The sequence below is a fragment of the Scyliorhinus torazame genome, chromosome 10, assembly GCF_047496885.1.
Source record: "Scyliorhinus torazame isolate Kashiwa2021f chromosome 10, sScyTor2.1, whole genome shotgun sequence".
NCBI lineage: Eukaryota > Metazoa > Chordata > Chondrichthyes > Carcharhiniformes > Scyliorhinidae > Scyliorhinus > Scyliorhinus torazame.
Window position 1 is genome coordinate 215,700,528 of NC_092716.1, and position 20,490 is coordinate 215,721,017.

A 20,490-nucleotide genomic window follows, 5' to 3' on the forward strand; every position below is an offset into this window, starting at 1 on the left:
TGAGGTAAGGCCAAGAAGTATTTGAAAATGAAGGTCAGGCGTTCAAGTTCAGTGAAATTGGGAGAATAGTGTAGATCAGCAAGGATCAGATAAAGTTCAAGACCAAGTTATATATATGTATATAATATAATATATATATATATATATATATATATATTTTTTTTTTTTTTTTAAACTGAGCTTTGAAGAGCTTGGTTTCTCCAAGGTGGAGATCAACAAGAACTCTGGAGAAATCAAGTGTAAAGGTTACAAAGCGTGTATAAAGATAATCAGTGACAGCTGCGGTGAGGTCAGGGTAGAAGCAGGTGAGATTAGATAGAAGATTTTCGTTATAAATAAGGCATAGAAGTTGAGCAAAACACTGGATCAAAATCAGTGATTGGGGAGTAGATTCTACAATGGGAGCTTCAAACAATGGATTCTATCTTTCCAACATTCAGATGGAGGAAAATTTGCTGAATGCAAATATGGTCATGGGATTAAAGGAAGTAATGGATAGCCAGGTCTGGGTGTTACAGTACAGCCAGGATGGTCTTGGTGCTGCAACTGAAGTATAAACCCAGCCAAAATGCATTTTAGGAAAAGATGGACATAGAGCTGGCATGACTGTTTGATGAAATTCAAGGTGAAAGAAAACTTAAGGTTGGGCAGAGGCTGGAGGATAAATGGTAGGTTCCTTATAGCAGCATAGAAACATAGAAAAGAGGAACAGGAGGATGCCATTCGGCCCTTCGCGCCTGTTCCTTATGATCATGGCTGATCATCCAACTCATAGTCAAATCCCACTTTCCCCTCCACATCCTTTGATTTCCTTCGCCCAAGTGCTACATCTAACTGCTTCTTGAAAACATAGAGGTCGGATTCTCCATTTCGGAGTCTAAGTGCTGATGGCAACAGAGAATCCGTGGACTTCCAAGTCAGAAAAATAAATTCTGCTATCGTTGAGGGGCTAGCACCGGCGCCGCATGGAACACCCTTGAAACCCATGAAATACGGTGCAGGAATCTCCGGGTCTGTGTTGGACACTCTCAAGGCTGACAAGCTGCAGCTGCGCTTAAACAATACACCCCCACCCCCAATACACACTGATCGGGGCCGAAAAGATGGCAGGTTGTGCTGGAGCGTGCCCATACAGCTGATGGGTCGGCTGGGGCCAGAGGGCACTCGGAGAAGGGGGGGGGGGGGTCACCTATACGACCCAGCGCACCAGGTTTAAAGTGGGCTGTCAGCGGCATGCGCAGCTGCATGGCTGCCTTGCCGGCTGCGGTAATGGTGTTGCGTGCCCGTCCAGCCCACCTCCTGACCACCCCCCATGGCCTTGGCAGAAGTTCCCCGGTCAGTGGCACGACTGTCAGTGACGTATGGCGGTGCTGGACACGGTCTGTACGCCCTGTCTCTCTCTCTCTCTCTCTCTCTCTCTCAGCAGCCACCACGGCAAGTTTACGATTTGTTTCAGCACACATGGCCCATGCTGTCGGGAACTCAGCCCATCGGAGGCGGAGCATCGTGGGTGGGCCCACTAATGTTATGCGAACGGTGTTTCAACTACGTACAGCGTGCGGTGCATTGACGACTGGCGCCTGCCACAATTTCGGCGTCAGGAGCTATTCTCGGCCCGATCGCTCACCCCGATTTCAGCGCTGGCCAACCGAGAATCCCGCCCACAATGTTTTGGCCTCAAATGGTTCCTGTGGTAACAAATTCCACTGGCCAACCACTCTCTGGGTAAAGAGATTTATCCTCAACTCAGTCCTAAATGGTCTACCCTGTATCCTCAGACTGTGACCACTAGTTCTGGACACACCCACCATCGGGAACATCCTTGTTGCATCTACCCAGTCTAGTCCTGTTGGAATTTTATAGGTTTATATATGAGATCCCCCCGTCATTTTTCTCAACTCCAGCGAATACAATCTTTTTTTTTTTTAAATTTTTAGAGTACCCAATTAATTTTTTTTCCAATTAAGGGGCAATTTTGCGAGGCCAATCCACCTAACCTGCACATCTTTTGGGTTGTGGGGGTGAAACCCACGCGGACACGGGGAGAATGTTCAAACTCCACATGGACAGTGACCCTGGGCCGGGATTCGAACCCGGGTCCTCAGCGCTGTAGACAGCAATGCTAACCACTGTGCCACCGTGCTGCCCGCAAATACAATCTTAACCGATTCAATCTCATCTCCTATGTTGGTCCTGCCATCCCTGAAGGTGACGTCGGCAATTTTGAAATAGAATTAGATATTGTCTAAAGGGAAGCAGTGAATTTGCAGGTGTCCACAAGCATGTGGTCCAGGATTGGATGGGGAAATGAGTAAAAGAGCAAGAAGTCAGTCTCACAGAACAAATGATCTTGGAGAGGGGGCAGACAGAAACTACAGAGGGTTGGGGGATCTGAGTAGTTAAGTGCATGGAGGACGTAGATGGAGGGTGTAGGTAATGAGGATGGATGATCTTTTCGTAGTTAGAGATGATGCAGTGAGGGAAATTAATTTTAAGAGGCAGCGCAACATGAAAAAAAAGACTTGTCCTTCCCCACTTGGTTCATGTGAAGACAACAGGATGATTCAACAGAGCAATGTGCGTGTTTTTAAGAACTTGAAGAATCAGATTGGGTGAAGAATTAGGTGAGCCCATCATTCTTCTGTTGCCTTCAAGTTTGTGTTTGTAAGTCCAAGAGACGCAAACACAAAAGGTAGAACCAGTGACATCTATTGCAGTATCATCTTTAATATGTAATTTGATAATTAAAACAAATTACCTTAATCGAGATTGATCAATACAAATCTAAACCATTTGGATAAGTTACAAAATGAATAATTCTTTAATTCACCATTTGTCTTGAAACATCTTTGGCCAGATGCCGTTTTAAAAAAAAGCACATTCCATAATTTGAAAAGCAAAACAAATGGGAGCATGTGGAATTCTTTTCTACTCATCATACAGTACAATACCTCTTTCATAACATGCTCTCTCATCCTCAATCGCTCTTCCTCCATCTCTACCATATCATCTTCTTCATTGTTAGGATCATACATCTTCTCCAGCTGCAGTGTTAATAAAAAGAGGAAGCAGCTTAAAATTGAACTCCGCATTTTGCCACTCATCTAAGTGGACATCAGCAAAGACGACACCCAGTACCTTTAGGGGAAGCTGATGGAAAAGGGAAACATTTTTTTGTAGCACAAAATATAGTCGTTAACAATTTTGAAATTAAAGAACCTTCCAAGTATTTTGAATTTCTCTTCTCTATACTCTTGCATTCAGTGAAGTGTTAAAGGTGGAGGAACAGACAAACATGCAAAACTTTAGCAGACAAGAGTGGTGTGGCAAGTTAAAACATGTACTATTGTTCATACACTCAACTAAATCCCCCTCTCGATTACTTTCATACAGTTGCAAGTTAGGTTAACAAATGCTTAGAATAGTGCAGGTAGATGTTTAATATAAGCATTAACACAACAACATGGGGGAGAACAAACACATTTCTGGGATTTCACATTTTAAAAATATTTGTTTATCTTTATTTTAACTTCCATCTTAATTCTGACATAACTATTTAATTTGCGTCTTGAAAATTTAAATGAAAGTGAAGGATATGGAGTGCTTTTAACCTCCTGATTTGTTGGGCACAAATACTTCAATATGATTGGCTGTTTACCTACTTGCTGACATCACTACTGTTGCATGCCAAGAAATCCCCTTGGTACCAGGGTCAAACTGCAACAGGAAAGGGAAATGTAATGGTGATAAAGATTGGTGGGAACTGATGATCACAATGAGTGTCATTGCTTCACCACTGACTGCAAAGTCCAGCCCAATGTGGGAGTGAGGTAGCTTCAGTGCTGCTCTCTTGAACATTGTGCATTGCCTCCTTGAAGCTGGGCTTCAGCAAAGGTATCTCGATGTCAAGGAATTGAATTAGCAAGTAAACAAACCAAAATAAAACCAAAAAGTCATGAACTTGTACGAAAACCTGGGCAAGAGAATCCCCTGCCATGTACCATCCCTCCTCACCTGATGAATCAGTATTCCTCCATGTTGAACACCACTTGGAGGAAGTACTGAGGGTGGAAAGGACATAAAGGACATAGCTGCTAGACTGGGACTGCGGTAGGTGGTGATGGAACCAACAAGACAGAAAAACATACTTGACCTCATGCTCACCAACCTGCCTGCCTCAGTTGCAACTACCATGACAGTATTGGGAGGAGTGACCACCACACAATCCCTATGGAGACAGAGTCCTGACTTCACATTGAGGATACCTTAATTGTGTTCTATGGCACTAACACGGTGCTAAATGGGATACACTTCGAACAGATCTGGCAACTCAAGACTACTCTCAAGTAAAGTGATGGAAGGGGGTCATCAATAGTGCGATCAAGCAGCACTGACGTTCAGTTTGGGTTCCGCCAGGGTCACTCAGCTGCTGACCACATTACAGCCTTCGTTCAAGCAAGGACAAAAAGAGCTGCATTCCAGAGGTCAGGCGAGAGTGACTGACCTCAACATCGGGGCAGCATTTGACTATAGCAACTAGAAGCCCTTGCAAAAACTGGAGTCAATGTGAAAGAGGGAGAAAAACCCTCTGCTGGTAGGAGTCATACCAGGCACAAAGAAAGATGACTGTGGTGGATGGAGGTCAATCATCTCCGTTCCAGGACATCACTGCAGGGGTTCCTCAGGGTAGTGTCCTAGACCCAATCATCTTCAGCTGTCTCATGAATGACCTTCATTCCATCATAAGGTCAGAAGTGGGGATGTGTGTTGATCATTGCACAATGTTCAGCACCATTCGCGACTCATAAAATCATAGAATTTACAGTACAGAAGGAGGCCATTCAGTCCACCGAGTCTGCACTGGCCTTTGGAAAGAGCCCACACCTCCACCCTATCCCAGTAACACCACCAAACCTTTATTTTTGGACACTAAGGGCAATTTAACATGGCCAATCCACCTAACCTGCACATCTTTGGACTGTGGGAGGAAACCGGAGCACCCGGAGGAAACCCACGCAGACACGGGGTGAATGTGTAGACTCCGCACAGTGACCCAAGCGGGAATCGAACCTGGGATCCTGGAGCTGTGAAGCAACAGCGTGAACCAGTGTGTTACCGTGCCACCCCTAAAGATACCCTTAGATACTAAGCAGCCCATGCCCAAATGCAGCAAGACCTGGAGCAATGTTCAGGCTTGGGCTGGTAAGTAGCATTCATGCCACATGAGAGTTAAGCAATGACCATTTTCAACAAAAGAGAATCTAACCATTCGACATTCAATGGCATCACCATCAGTAAATTCCCAACTATCAATAACCTGTGGGTTACCATTGACCAGAAACTGAACTGGACAAGCGTATAAATACTGTGGCTACAAGAACAAGTCAGAGGTTGGGAATTATTACGATCTTGGACGAGACCTCAACAGTTGTTAGGATACTGGACAGAAACCCCAATATTTTATTTTAATTTTGTAAAACTGAGGAAAGGATACCTTGTTCCAAGAGTAATTTCATGACAAGAATAGGGATATAGAACATAGAACAATAGAACATAGAACAATACAGCGCAGTACAGGCCCTTCGGCCCACGATGTTGCACCAAAACAAAAGCCATCTAACCTACACTATGCCATTATCATCCATATGTTTATCCAATAAACTTTTAAATGCCCTCAATGTTGGCGAGTTCACTACTGTAGCAGGTAGGGCATTCCATGGCCTCACTACTCTTTGCGTAAAGAACCTACCTCTGACCTCTGTCCTATATCTATTACCCCTCAGTTTAAAGCTATGTCCCCTCGTGCCAGCCATTTCCATCCGCGGGAGAAGGCTCTCACTGTCCACCCTATCTAACCCACTGATCATTTTGTATGCCTCTATTAAGTCTCCTCTTAACCTTCTTCTCTCCAACGAAAACAACCTCAAGTCCATCAGCCTTTCCTCATAAGATTTTCCCTCCATACCAGGCAACATCCTGGTAAATCTCCTCTGCACCCGCTCCAAAGCCTCCACGTCCTTCCTATAATGCGGTGACCAGAACTGTACGCAATACTCCAAATGCGGCCGAACCAGAGTTGGTATAATATGGTATATTAAAAGAAACTTTATTACTAACACAGTATTAAAATATCTTTAACAACACACCAGAAAGTAGCTTACAATTACTCCTTGGACAATACTAATCAATATCGTGAAAACAGTAACCCTTAACTGCTATCTTTATTCCCATTCAAACCATCTCAACGCTCAATCCACTGTTAAAATACAATTAGCCCTCAGGAATACCTGCTTTACAGAGATGTTCTTTGTGAAAGAGATGCTTTGATGCTGCCTAAAGAAAAGATCTGAATTGTGTCAGAACCATGCAGAAACCTTGGCTGTATTTCTTCAAAAGCTGCTTCAGCTTGTTTCAGCTCATCTTCCAATCACACTCTTCTGAATGCTGGGAAAGAAAAATGCTGATCTAGCTACAACATATCTTTTAACTGAACTGAAATGCTTGATTTCTGCTCACATCACCATCTAAAACTCAACTAACACCGCCTTTTTGCAAAATGCCCAATACTTAGGTTCCTACAGCAATTGCATAATCTTACCAAGCTGCAATCTAGTCACCTCCACAGGGAATCCTCTTAATCCAAACAACATTCCATTAGCCCAAGCTTTTTACAATGCTTTAATTGCAACTCTGGCTTCAAAACACAGTGGTCTTTCAAACTAGGATTTATATTAAAAACATGACTGCAGCAGTCACATACTAACTCAGGCTTTTTAAAAAAAGTTTTTAAAAAATAAAAATGTAGAGGACCCAATTATTTATTTCCAATTAAGGGGCAATTTAGCATGGCCAATCCACCTACCCTGCACATTTTTGGGTTGTGGGGGCGAAACCCACGCAAACACGGGGAGAATGTGCAAACTCCACACAGACAGTGACCCAGAGCCGGTATCGAACCTGGGATCCCGGCGCCGTGAGGCAGCAGGGCTAACCCACTGCGTCACCGTGCTGCCCTCTAACTCAGGCTTTTAACACTTACTGCGCCAAATACACAGAATACAATATCTGAAATTCCTACATTCGTCACAGACTCCTGTGGCAAGCATCTCGTCACCTGAACACCCTCCCCCCCCCCAAAGCCTGTCCACCATCCACAAGTCACAAATCAGTGTGATGGAACACTCTGCACTTGCTTGGATGAGTGTCGCTCTAACAACATTCCAGAAGTATGATACCATCCAGGACAAAATAGCCCACTTGATTGGGACCCCATCTACAAACATTCAATCTCTCCACCACCGAGGAATAATGGCAGCAGTGTGTACCAACTATAAGATGCATTGCAGGAACTCACCAAGGCACCTTAAGCAGCTTCTTCCAAACTCACGACCACTACCATCTAGAAGGACACAGGCAGTAGATACATGGGAACACCACTACCTGGAAGTTCTGCTCCAAGCCACTCACCATCCTGACTTGGAACTATATCACCATTCCTTCACTGTTTACTGGTCAAAATGCTGGAAGTTCCCCAGCGGTTCAAAGTGACAGCTCACCACAATCTTCTCAAGGGTACGAGGGATTGACAATTATTGTTGGCAAAGCCAGCGACACTCACATACCGCAAATGAATATTAAAAAGTGTTTTAATGAATGAATTATATTATTCACCTCTGTATAATTATTTAAATTCAAGACTTGGTGGTATTAAGCTGCTCAAAGGTAAATGCAACAATATTTGCAAAAGTGTTAAAATTACGTGATTAAATATCACATGATCAAGTGCTCTGAAATCATTTGCCAAACCAGAGTTAGCAACACTAATTTCATGAGATGAATTTGGAGTCTAGTCCATCTTTTAATTAAGTATGACTGTTGGAAGACTGCTGAGTTATATCAGCATTTGTAAAACATTTAGAAGGCACTGACATTGTGCGGGGTGGTCACCAATTATAGGCTCCTTTGCAGGAAGGCAGTATGGTCACCCCGCTACAAAGAAGAGATTCAAAAAGAATGATATTCAAAGTCTAGGAGCCCAGCTTTCAAAATATATATTTGTCAGATCATCAAGTGAAGTTATCAAGAGGGTGTAGCTGTGGTAATCCAAAACATTGGAGGTCAAGTGAGAAACAGGATTTAATACCAGGCCATTGGACTTTACCAGTGGTGAGGGGCTCATCTATAACAGTGCATTGACTATGGGCACGTGTTAGCTTTAGCTTCCAAGGTGAAAATTTTGTTAAACAAAGGTCGGGTGAGCTATTCATGAGCAGACATTCCACATTATTATGACTATGGTCAATAGTTTGAAATCCAATATATGTGAATCAGGAAGGGCAGATCAAGGAGATATTAAAATTTTTGCACTTTGTATCCATGGGAAATTGTTTGATCGGAGAGGCACCTAATCATAGATGCATGCTGGATCATTGCTTTGCTATCCAATGGCAAAAAAATGTTTCGGTAAGAAAAGAGATTCAGTGCCATCTACTGTGTAACACGATTCCAAATACACATGAACACTTACATTGGGTTTTCCCCAATCAGTTAGCACAGTATTAATTTACTTTGAAAGAAAATGTGGTGCTCTCAGGGCAAAGAGTTGGTGAGCAGATGGCTAGCACAAGAAGAAGTGAAAGGTTGGTTTAAAAAAGGTCCAAGGCGGGGGCGGGGGGGCTAATATTGAGAGGAGACAAGTGATGTTAAAAATCACACATAGAAACAGTGGAAAGTCAGTGAACTAATGGAGGCCATGTTTTCACATGCTGCTGTATAAAGGAGGTTTCAACAGCAGCACAGGTGACTCCAAGCGTTCATCTGCAATCCTGCTCCGAATTTGACCATGGAATATGCATGGAATTTATGAACAAACTGACAGCTCCAAATATAGCTTAACTTTGCACGATTTAGTGTGAAGGTATTGTGAGGCCCATGGCCGCATGGCCTAATGGATACGGCGATTGACTTCAGTAATTCTAGTGAAGGTATTGTGAAAATGTTCTCTAAAAATAAATAGAATAATAGTTGATACCTCTTTGGTAAATAATGCTTCCATCTCCTGCTCATCCAAAAATCCATCACCATTTGAATCTGCAAAGAAAAATACTCTTGCAGTTAATAATAAACTGTATGCTGTAAATGTGCAAACGGAAACTTGAAATTACTGTCCCTGTTCTCTACCCAGAACCTTTCGAAATGATTTCAACTCCAAGTACCGATCAGTGAATTATCATTAAGACCATTGCCCGTCATTTTAAAGAAAATGTTAATCCAAGTGAGAATTTCATAGTTTCAAATTTAGTCCATCACATGACCTTGAACATGACAATAACAGCTGTGAAAGGGGATCTGCATAAATATTTGATCAAGAAAAAAAAATTTCAGCGATATAGAGAAAGAGTGGATGAAATGGGACCAACTGGATTGCTCTTCGAAAGAGCCACCACAGATTTAATGGCTGAATGGCGTCCTCGCTGTAGTATTCAATAGGCGCGATCTACCGGCCACGTTGCGCCCGAAAAGCAGCATGCCACAGCGCAACGTGGCCGATAAATGCTAGGAGGCCCCGGGCGGGATTCTCCGATGATGGGGCTAAGTGTTGACACCGTCGTAAACGCCGGAGCGTTTTACGACGGCGACATCTGGCTCCTAGGAGCCGCGATCCTGTGCCGCACAGGTGGCCAGCATGGCACTAGAGCACTTCACGCAGCTCCAGCTGCCGGTACGGGTGCCAAAAAGGGTGGCGCGGGTCCGCACATGCGTGTGGGTTGCCATCTCCGCGTCGGCCCGCGGGCAACATGGCGGAGCCCTACAGGGGCCCGTCGCCGATGATCACAGGCCCTCCCTGGGATTTGCCCGCCCGCCGATCGGTAGGCCCCGATCGCGGGCCTGGCCACCGTGGAGGCCCTCCCCAGAGTCAGATCCCCCTACCCCCACACCCGGACGGCCCCCACAGCATGAACGCCGAGGTCCCGCCGGGTAGGACCACACGCGAACTACGCCAGCGGGACTCAGCCGAACTAGGCGGGCACTCGGCCCATCGAGCGCAGAGAATCGGCGGGGAGGCCGCTCAACCGGCGCCTCGGCGACCACGCCGGTGCCATTGGCGCCGATTCTCCAATCGCCGGAGATTCGGTGGACCGGCGTCAGAGTGGCGTCGGCGCCGTGTGATTCACGCCTCCCTCTCCCCGGCGATTCTCCAATTCTGCGCCCCGTTTCCGTGATCTACGCAGCTAGCCATGCCTCACGAGATCTAATGCAATCTCACAAGATGTTGTGATGTGAAGCCTGCCCATTGTGATTTTAGAAAATCTGCATATTGGAGCGAGACAGATAATCTCACTCAAATATTCATTCCCGAGATCTAACCAAGGCATGGATCTAACTCCCTCGCCTAGGAGACCTTAATGAAAATAATAATAATCTTTCTTTAGTACCACAAGTAGGCTAATATTAACACTGCAATGAAGTTACTGTGAAAATTCCCGAGTAGCCACACTAATAATAATAATCTTTATTGTCACAAGTAGGCTTACATTAACACTGCAATGACGTTACTGTGAAAACCCCCTAGTCGGTACATTCTGGCGCCTGTTCGGGTACAGTGAGGGAAAATTCAGAATGTCCAATTCACCTAACAATCACGTCTTTCGGGTCTTGTGGGAGGAAACCGGAGCACCCGTAGGAAACCCACGCAGACACAGGGAGAATGTGCACATTCCACACAGACAGTGACCCAATCCGGGAATCGAACCAGTGTCCCTGCTGCAGTGAAGGAATAGTGCTAACCACTGTGCTACCGTGGCGCCTTGGACAAGAATCGTTCAGTTTTGGTCTCCACAAACAGGGATTGGATGGAACAGCACTCGTGGGTGTCTCCCAGGGGATGGGAGGCCCTCAGAGATGGCTCTCTGGGAAGGGTGGTGCCCTGGCACTGCTGGTGCCACTGGACACCCTGGCAGTGCCACCTGGGTGCCAGTCCAACATTGCCAAAGCATCAGGGGCAAAAATCAAGATGGAAGGCGGGTGCTGACATGTAGTCACCTTCATGGCACCATGGCATTGCTTGTTGAGGGTGGGGATGACGGTGGAAGGTGGCTCTCCCATGCAGGGGCCTACTGAGTCACTACAATAGCCAATTAATGCTTCTTCGTGCTGCCGTCGGCATCTTAGCAGCAGTGGGTGGGCCCTCTGCCGGGTGACTCCTGGCACTCTCCCTGCGACATCATGACAGATGTGTCTTCCTGATCGGACATTCTTGTCCCCTGAAAGTGGGAATAGCACAATCCCCAACCTGCCTTGTTGGAACTGAAGAGCTACTGCCCACCAATTGAAGGTGGATTCTCCACCCTTAAAACTGGGATGAGAGTCCCAACAGCAGCTCATTGGACATAATGTGGGGGTCAGGTTTCCCTCAAATGTCCAAGACAGTGTGGCTCCCAGCTTTCCGGCACATTGTGGGAGCAGCTGCCACCCTGACAAAAATCTGGCCAACATCTCAATTGCTTGGTGTTCTTATCAGGGTTATCGGGCCCCCACAAGAGGCTGAGAAATGAATCAGTCGCAATCTTACCATGCAGTTTGAAGAAGGTCTTGGGATCAAAATCTTCAGGATCAAGGCCATCAGTTTCCTCCCAAACTTCTTTCAACTGATCTTTGCTTCCCTGAGAACAAGACACACAGCAGGTAAAACGTCTTTAATGCTAAACATATAGCACCCAGTAGAAGGTAAAGTTACAGCCATTGTTCCAAATGATCACGTTACAGACAGGTGGGGCGGCACGGTGGTGCAGTGATTAGCTGCTGCCTCATGGTGCCGAGGACCCGGGTTCGATCCCGGCCCCGGGTCATTGTCCGTGTGGAGTTTGCACATTCTCCCAGTGTCTGTGTGGGTCTCACCCCCACAACCCAAAGCTGTGCAAGGTAGGAGAATTGGGCACACTAAATTGCCCCTTGAAAAAAAAGCATTTACAGCGAGGAGCGGGATTAATTTCAATTTGCCTGATTTCTCCAGTCAGTACTCATATGTAAACAGGAAACGTATTGATTTCACCTTGTAAAACTGGGGATGAATTATCCCCACCCTTTAGTTTTGGAGTGATCCAATCTTTTATTATTAGCCCCACAGCAAACTCGAGAGAAGATAAATTGAGAGTTGGTTTATTTTACACGCGCACACAAAATATGGGAAGGGGTTTCACAACATTTGCTCCTGTTGCATTCATACAATAAATGAGAGATAAGGGAAAGAAAGGTGGTCAGGGTAAAGATTTCGTTAAAAATAAGTATTATTGTTTCACACAAATGCAGCTAGTCATGTCTAATGAAGGTTCTTTGCCTAGCAGGTTTCCTGGGTTTGGTCCCAGGAACTCGGCAAAGTATTCTTGTATCCAAGAATCTAATTCACTCTGTAGGCATAGTACAGGGCTCATTCTGGAGATCAGATTTTGAGAGAGACGGAGGTCAAAGGCAGGCTAGTGCAGTTTTCTTCAGAGGTTGATTTGCAACCGAAGATAAAATTCAAAAGCTGTATAATTAAAGGAATTCAAAGTCTTGGGAGAGAGTAATTTTAGGTCATGCTATTTAGCTAACGTGATCTCCTGGTTAAAACCTATTGTGTTTGAGCAGTTAGCTATTGAACTATTAATACAAAGTTAGAGATAAGGGGCGGGATTCTCCAATAATGGGGCTATGTCCCCACGCCGGCGTGAAAACCGGTGCCAACCACTCCGGCGTCAACGGCCCTGAAAGTGAGGAATTCTCACCTTTCCTGGGGGCTAGGTTGCCGTCGGAGTGGTTCCTGCAGCTCCAGTCGGCGCCAAACGCGCATGCGAGGAAGGGCTGGCGTATTTCCGCACATGCGCGGGGGTTCCCTTCTTCTCCGCACTGGCCCCCGGGACAATATGGCGGAGCCCTACAGAGGCTCGGCGTGGTGTAAAGTAGGACCCCACGGTAGGCCCCGATCACACGCCAGGCCACCTTGGGCCTCCTCCTCCCCCCCCCCCACCCCACCTCCCCCAGGGCGGGATTCCCGCCTCCCTCCGGGGATTCGCCAACCCGCAGCAGGGTCGGAGAATCCCGGCCAAGGAGTCACAAATCGCTGTGTTTGACCAAAACTTACTGGGGCAGACATTCCGTCTGCTAATCCATTGTGTTGGCTTGGCTGGAATGTTTATACAATGCAAGGAGTGTTATATTCCAGGGGTTTGATGTGGTATCCTTTTTTTCATGTTTAAACGAATCAGACTTCCCGAAGTACCATTATGTGATCAGTTGCGGATATTTTAATCAGTCCAGCAATTGTTCATTTTGAAAAGCAGATTTAAACCAGAGAACATGGAAATGAAATAGATTGAGATTTTTTTAATGAATTTTGGGCATGACAATCACCAAATTCTGATCACATGTAAGGTCTGCTTGAAAATGGGAATAGGAAGGCATAGTTTGGTCATATAGTATCATAGCAAAATACTAAACCATTGCTACTTGGGAATCACAGACATCTCAAACGTCTGGCAGTGAGGTGGCTGAACTCACCATATTAAAATCTCATGGAGGGATTTTAGGTGTTTTAACAATTTTAAAGCTTCAAGATGCAATGCCAGTTGCCTTTATTTTCAAGTGATTGTAAGTGTTGCATCAGACAATGGACTAAACCCAACTGCAATGTCTTTCCAATCCACTTTAATCTTTATTCCTAAGGGAAAATAATTATTGAAAAGCTTGCTATGCTAATGTAATAGGCAACATAAATTAGAAAAATACAACTTTCATCGAAACATGCATCATTTCATACAATATATTATTCTAATTGAGGGCATTTTAGCAAATTTGTAATCCATTGAAATGCCCCTACTCTGACCCTTTATTTTCCCAAGAATTCTGAATTGTGGAATTTCTTATCTCTCCGAATTCCCTCCCCATTACATGTTATTTTTTTTTTGCACTGAGTGCTGAATTTGGTGCATTTGAGTGCTATAGTGAGAGTTTGGTGACTGAGGGAGTATAAGGCTTCATTTTTATCTAAAGTCTAGTCTTTCTTTTATTTAGTTAATTAACTTAAAAGTTGCTGTTTGGTTTAGAAGGAGGTGAATTTCCAATCAGCTTTGGACAAAGTTTCTACTTGTAGGCACTTGCAGCTGGAGCTTGTTGGTTGGTTGATTGGATTGGGCCAGTTTTCGGAGGCTAGATTCACGGTGTGGAGGTGATCCCCTACAGTGCAGACTTTGTTTGCACTGAGTGCTGAATTTGGTGCATTTGAGTGCGATAGTGAGAGTTTGGTGACTGAGGGAGTGTTGTATTTGGCGCATTTGAGTGCTATAAATGAGAGTTTGGTGACTGAGAGAGTGCTGAATTTGATGCATTTGAGCGCACCAAATGAGAGTTTGGTGACTGAGGGAGTTAGGTGCTCCATTCATTTCATTTCCAAAAAGAGCGAGAAGGGAGCCAAGAGTTTACAGAGAGTGCAGCTGATTGGGAGCAGAGTTGGAGGGCGGATATCCAATTGGTCCACAGGGCATCTATATTCTGTAAGGTAAGAAGGGATGGAGGCTAGGCCAGTTGCATGCTCCTCCTGTAGGATGTGGGTGGTGAGGGATACCACCGGTGTCCCCGCTGACTATACCTGCGGGAAGTGCACCAAACTCCAGCTCCTCAAAGACCGTGTTAGGGAACTGGAGCTGAAGCTGGATGAACTTCGGATCATCCGGGACGCAGAGGGGGTGATAGAGAAGAGTTACAGGGAGGTAACCACACCCAAGGTACTGGACAAGAATAGCTGGGTTACAGTCAGGGGAAAAAAAAAAAACAGGTAGACAGTGCAGGGATCCCTCGTGGCAGTTCGTCTTCAAAACAAGTTTACCGTTTTGGATGCTGTTGGGGGGGGATGACCTACCAGGGGAAGGCCCTAGCGGCCAGGTCTCTGGCACGGAGTCTGGCTCTGGGGCTCAGAAGGGAAGGGGGGAGAATAGAAAAGCAATAGTTGTAGGAGATTCAAAGGTTAGGGGAATAGATTGGAGATTCTGTGGTCGCGAGCGAGACTCCCGGAAGGTATGTTGCCTCCCGGGTGCCATGGATGTCTCGGATCGTGTCTTCAGGATCCTTAAGGGGGAGGATGAGCAGCCAGAAGTCGTGGTGCACATTGGTACCAACGACGTAGGTAGGAAAAGGGGTGTGGAGGTAATAAACGAGTTTAGGGAGTTAGGCTGGAAGTTAAAAGCCAGGACAGACAGAGTTGTCATCACTGGTTTGTTGCCAGTGCCACGTGATAGCAAGGCTAGGAATAGGGAGAGAGTGCAGCTGAACACGTGGCTGCAGGAATGGTGTAGGAGGGAGGGCTTCAGGTATTTGGATAATTGGAGCGCATTCTGGGGAAGGTGGGACCTGTACAAGCAGGACGGGTTGCATCTGAATCAGAGGGGCACCAATACCCTGGGAGGGAGATTTTCTAGTACTGGTCGGGAGGGTTTAAACTAATTTGGCAGGGGAATGGGAATCGGATTTGTAGTCCAGCAACTAAGGTAGCCGATATTCAGGATGCCAAAGCATGTAATGAGGCAGTGGGGAAGGGAACACTGACAATGGAGAGTACTTGCAGGCATGGAGATGGGTTGAAGTGTGTATACTTCAACGCAAGAAGCATCAGGAATAAGGTGGGTGAACTTAAGGCATGGATCGGTACTTGGGACTACGATGTGGTGGCCATCACGGAAACCTGGATAGAAGAGGGGCAGAAATGGTTGTTGGAGGTCCCTGGTTATAGATGTTTCAATAAGATTAGGGAGGGTGGTAAACGAGGTGGGGGGTGGCATTGTTAATTAGAGATAGTATAACAGCTGCAGAAAGGCAGTTCGAGGAGTATCAGCCTACTGAGGTAGTATGGGTTGAAGTCAGAAATAGGAAAGGAGCAGTCACCTTGTGAGGAGTTTTCTATAGGCCCCCCAATAGTAGTAGAGATGTGGAGGGACAGATTGGGAAACAGATTTTGGAAAGGTGCAGAAGTCACAGGGTAGTAGTCATGGATGACTTTAACTTCCCAAGCATTGAGTGGAAACTCTTTCGATCAAATAGTTTGGATGGGGAGGTGTTTGTGCAGTGTGTCCAGGAAGCTTTTCTAACACAGTATGTAGATTGTCCGACCAGAGGAGGGGCAATATTGGATTTAGTACTTGGTAATGAACCAGGGCAAGTGATAGATTTGTTAGTGGGGGTGCATTTTGGAGACAGTGACCACAATTCTGTGACTTCCACTTTAGTAATGGAGAGGGATAGGTGCGTGCAACAGGGCAAGGTTTACAATTGGGGGAAGGGTAAATACGATGTTGTCAGACAAGAATTGAAGTGCATAAGCTGGGAACATAGGCTGTCAGGGAAGGACACAAGTGAAATGTGGAACTTGTTCAAGGAACAGGTACTACGTGTCCTTGATATGTATGTCCCTGTCAGGCACGGACGAGATGGTCGAGTGAAGGAACCATGGTTGACAAGAGAGGTTGAATGTGTTGTTAAGAGGAAAAAGGAGACTTATGTAAGGCTGAGGAAACAAGGTTCAGACAGGGCGTTGGAGGGATACAAGATAGCCAGGAGGGAACTGAAGAAAGGGATTAGGAGAGCTAAGAGAGGGCATGAACAATCTTTGGCGGGTAGGATCAAGAAAAACCCCAAGGCCTTTTACACATATGTGAGAAATATGAGAATGACTAGAGCGAGGGTAGGTCCGATCAAGGACAGTAGCGGGAGATTGTGTATTGAGTCTGAAGAGATAGGAGAGGTCTTGAACAAGTACTTTTCTTCTGTATTTACAAATGAGAGGGGCCATATTGTTGGAGAGGACAGTGTGAAACAGACTGATAAGCTCGAGGGAATACTTGTTAGGAAGGAAGATGTGTTGGGCATTTTGAAAAACTGGAGGATAGACAAGTCCCCCGGGCCTGATGGGATATATCCAAGGATTCTATGGGAAGCAAGAGATTTTATCATAGAATTTACAGTGCAGAAGGAGGCCATTCAGCCCATCGAGTCTGCACCGGCTCTTGGAAAGAGCACCCTACCCAAGGTCAACACCTCCACCCTATCCCCATAACCCAGTAACCCCACCCAACACTAAGGGCAATTTATCATGGCCAATCCACCTAACCTGCACATCTTTGGACTGTGGGAGGAAACCGGAGCACCCGGAGGAAACCCACGCACACACGGGGAGGATGTGCAGACTCCACACAGACAGTGACCCAAGCCGGGAATCGAACCTGAGACCCTGGAGCTGTGAAGCAATTGTGCTAATCACCATGCTACCGTGCTGCCCCACGATGAAATTGCAGAGCCGTTGGCAATGATCTTTTCGTCCTCACTGTCAACAGGGGTGGTACCAGGGGATTGGAGAGTGGCGAATGTCGTGCCCCTGTTCAAAAAAGGGACTAGGGATAACCCTGGGAATTACAGGCCAGTTAATCTTACTTCGGTGGTAGGCAAAGTCATGGAAAGGGTACTGAAGGATAGGATTTCTGAGCATCTGGAAAGACACTGCTTGATTAGGGATAGTCAGCACGGATCTGTGAGGGGTAGGTCTTGCCTTACAAGTCTTAATGAATTCTTTGAGGAGGTGACCAAGCATGTGGATGAAGGTAAAGCAGTGGATGTAGTGTACATGGACTTTAGTAAGGCATTTGATAAGGTTCCCCATGGTAGGCTTCTGCAGAAAGTAAGGAGGCATGGGATAGTGGGAAATTTGGCCAGTTGGATAACGAACTGGCTAACCGATAGAAGTCAGAGAGTGGTGGTGGATGGCAAACATTCAGCCTGGATCCCAGTTACCAGTGGCGTACCGCAGGGATCAGTTCTGGGTCCTCTGTTGTTTGTGATTTTCATAAATGACTTGGATGAGGGAGTTGAAGGGTGGGTCAGTAAATTTGCAGACGATATGAAGATTGGTGGAGTTGTGGATAGTGAGGAGGGCTGTTGCCGGCTACAATAAGACATAGATAGGATGCAGTGCTGGGCTAAGAAGTGGCAGATGGAGTTTAACCCTGAAAAGTGTGAGGTTGTCCATTTTGGAAGGACAAATATGAATGCGGAATACAGGGTTAACGGTAGAGTTCTTGGCAATGTGGAGGAGCAGAGAGATCTTGGGGTCTATGTTCATACATCTTTGAAAGTTGCCACTCAAGTGGATAGAGCTGTGAAGAAGGCCTATGGTGTGCTAGCGTTCATTAACAGAGGGATTGAATTTAAGAGCCGTGAGGTGATGATGCAGCTGTACAAAACTTTGGTAAGGCCACATTTGGAGTACTGTGTACAGTTCTGGTCGCCTCATTTTAGGAAGGATGTAGAAGCTTTGGAAAAGGTGCAAAGGAGATTTACCAGGATGTTGCCTGGAATGGAGAGTAGGTCTTACGAGGAAAGGTTGAGGGTGCTAGGCCTTTTCTCATTAGAACGGAGAAGGATGAGGGGCGACTTGATAGAGGTTTATAAGATTATCAGGGGAATAGATAGAGTAGACAGTCAGAGACTTTTTCCCCGGGTGGAACAAACCATTACAAGGGGACATAAACTTAAGGTGAATGGTGGAAGATATAGGGGGGATGTCAGAGGTAGGTTCTTTACCCAGAGAGTAGTGGGGGCATGGAATGCACTGCCTGTGGAAGTAGTTGAGTCGGAAACATTAGGGACCTTCAAGCAGCTATTGGATAGGTACATGGATTACGGTAAAATGATATAGTGTAGATTTATTTGTTCTTAAGGGCAGCACAGTAGCATTGTGGATAGCACAACTGCTTCACAGCTCCAGGGTCCCAGGTTCGATTCCGGCTTGGGTCACTGTCTGTGCGGAGTCTGCACATCCTCCCAGTGTCTGCGTGGGTTTCCTCCGGGTGCTCCGGTTTCCTCCCACAGTCCAAAGATGTGCAGGTTAGGTGGATTGGCCATGATAAATTGTCCTTAGTGTCCAAAATTGCTCTTCGTGTTGGGTGGAGGTGTTGACTTTGGGTAGGGTGCTCTTTCCAAGAGCCGGTGCAGATTCAATGGGCCGAATGGCCTCCTTCTGCACTGTAAATTCAATGATAATCTATGATTAATCTAGGACAAATGTTCGACACAACATCGTGGGCCGAAGGGCCTGTTCTGTGCTGTATTTTTCTATGTTCTATGTTATTGTGCATCAATTGTGGTTAACGGTCTTCCGATGGAAGACAATGATTGGGCCATTATTTGAGCACATATAAGGAGAGCTTTACTGATAGTGGGGTAAGGGTTTTGTTAGGAGGTATATTCTTGTAATGCTTCACTCTGGGAATAAATCCAAACTAATTGTCTCTGCTTTCATCCTTCAATTGGTTATCAGGAGTATATCATAAACTATAAATTTGTAAGATAATCAATCATAGAATTTACAGTGCAGAAGGAGGACATTCAGCCCATCAAGTCTGCACCGGCCCATGGAAAGGTCACCATACCCAAGCCCTCATCACCATCCTATCCCCACAACCCAGTAACTCTATCTAACCTTTTTGGACACTAAGGGTAATTAGCATGGCCAATCCACCTAACCTGCACATCTTTGGATTGTGGGAGGAAACCAGAGAATCCGGAGGAAACCCACACAGCCACGGGGAGAACATGCAGACTCCGCACAGACAAGTGATCCAAGCTGGAAATCAAACCTGGGACCCTGGAGTGTGAAGCAACTGTACTAACCACTGTGCTACCGTGTCACCCACATACTCGGTTCATCTCAGCTACGCTCCTATGCATTTCAGTTTGGATGTCCTGCCTCATGAATAGCACAAGTGTTTACTTCATCATGTGACATTCTCTGAATGTCTACAACGTCTGTAGCTGGTGCAATTTGCTACTTGATTACTTCAATTTTGCATAATGTCCCAGAGACGCAATGAAAATACTGGTCTGGATGAAGATCTAGTCAATAACAAAAACATTTGCCAGAACAAGTCACAATTCCTAAACGATAAGCCTTGGCCCTTCTCCTGGCTTTCTCACTTTCAACAATGTTCAAATTAATTCAAGCTAAGTTACAAAGCACCCCAACAGCACAATCTACTTTACTTTTCAATTTACTGTGAGGTTTCTCTTACTGGATGATTAACTTTTGGGTGATCCTGGTGTTTCTTTTTCAGTTCATCAAATCGAGCCTCCTCCTGTTTCCTCCTTTCTTCATCTAATGTTTTCAAATACTCCCTTCTCTCATGTTCCTTCAGCATCTCGTATTGTTTAAATTCTTCATGCCGTTCTTGGTCATAATTTTCCAGATCACTGGTGGCCTGTATGTATTAAAAATAAAAAACAAATTTATACTAATCCAAACACAACAACCTCAAAGTTCTTTGTGATACCTGGAATAAGGGGAAAAGGTGGAAATGGAAACACTGGTTTCCAGAGCACAAGCAGAATGGTCTGCAACATAAGTATTACATTAATCAATGCTTTGAAAGTTTAGATTCATAAGTGCACATTGCACAGCACATAATGACCACTTAC

General features: G+C 45.5%; 1 protein-coding gene across 7 annotated transcripts in view; it reads right to left on the reverse strand.

Moving 5' to 3' along the window:
• Positions 1–20,490, reverse strand: part of LOC140384564 (nucleobindin-2-like) — an 85,752-nt gene that overhangs the window by 16,760 nt on the left and 48,502 nt on the right. For all 7 annotated transcript variants that reach the window (XM_072466374.1, XM_072466375.1, XM_072466376.1 and 4 more), the window contains exons 6-9: positions 20,088–20,273; positions 11,573–11,663; positions 9,032–9,090; positions 2,952–3,044 (exon numbers count right to left, since the gene is read on the reverse strand). In XM_072466374.1, the coding sequence (XP_072322475.1) occupies positions 2,952–3,044; positions 9,032–9,090; positions 11,573–11,663; positions 20,088–20,273 (429 nt within the window). The remainder of the gene's footprint in view (positions 1–2,951; positions 3,045–9,031; positions 9,091–11,572; positions 11,664–20,087; positions 20,274–20,490) is intronic.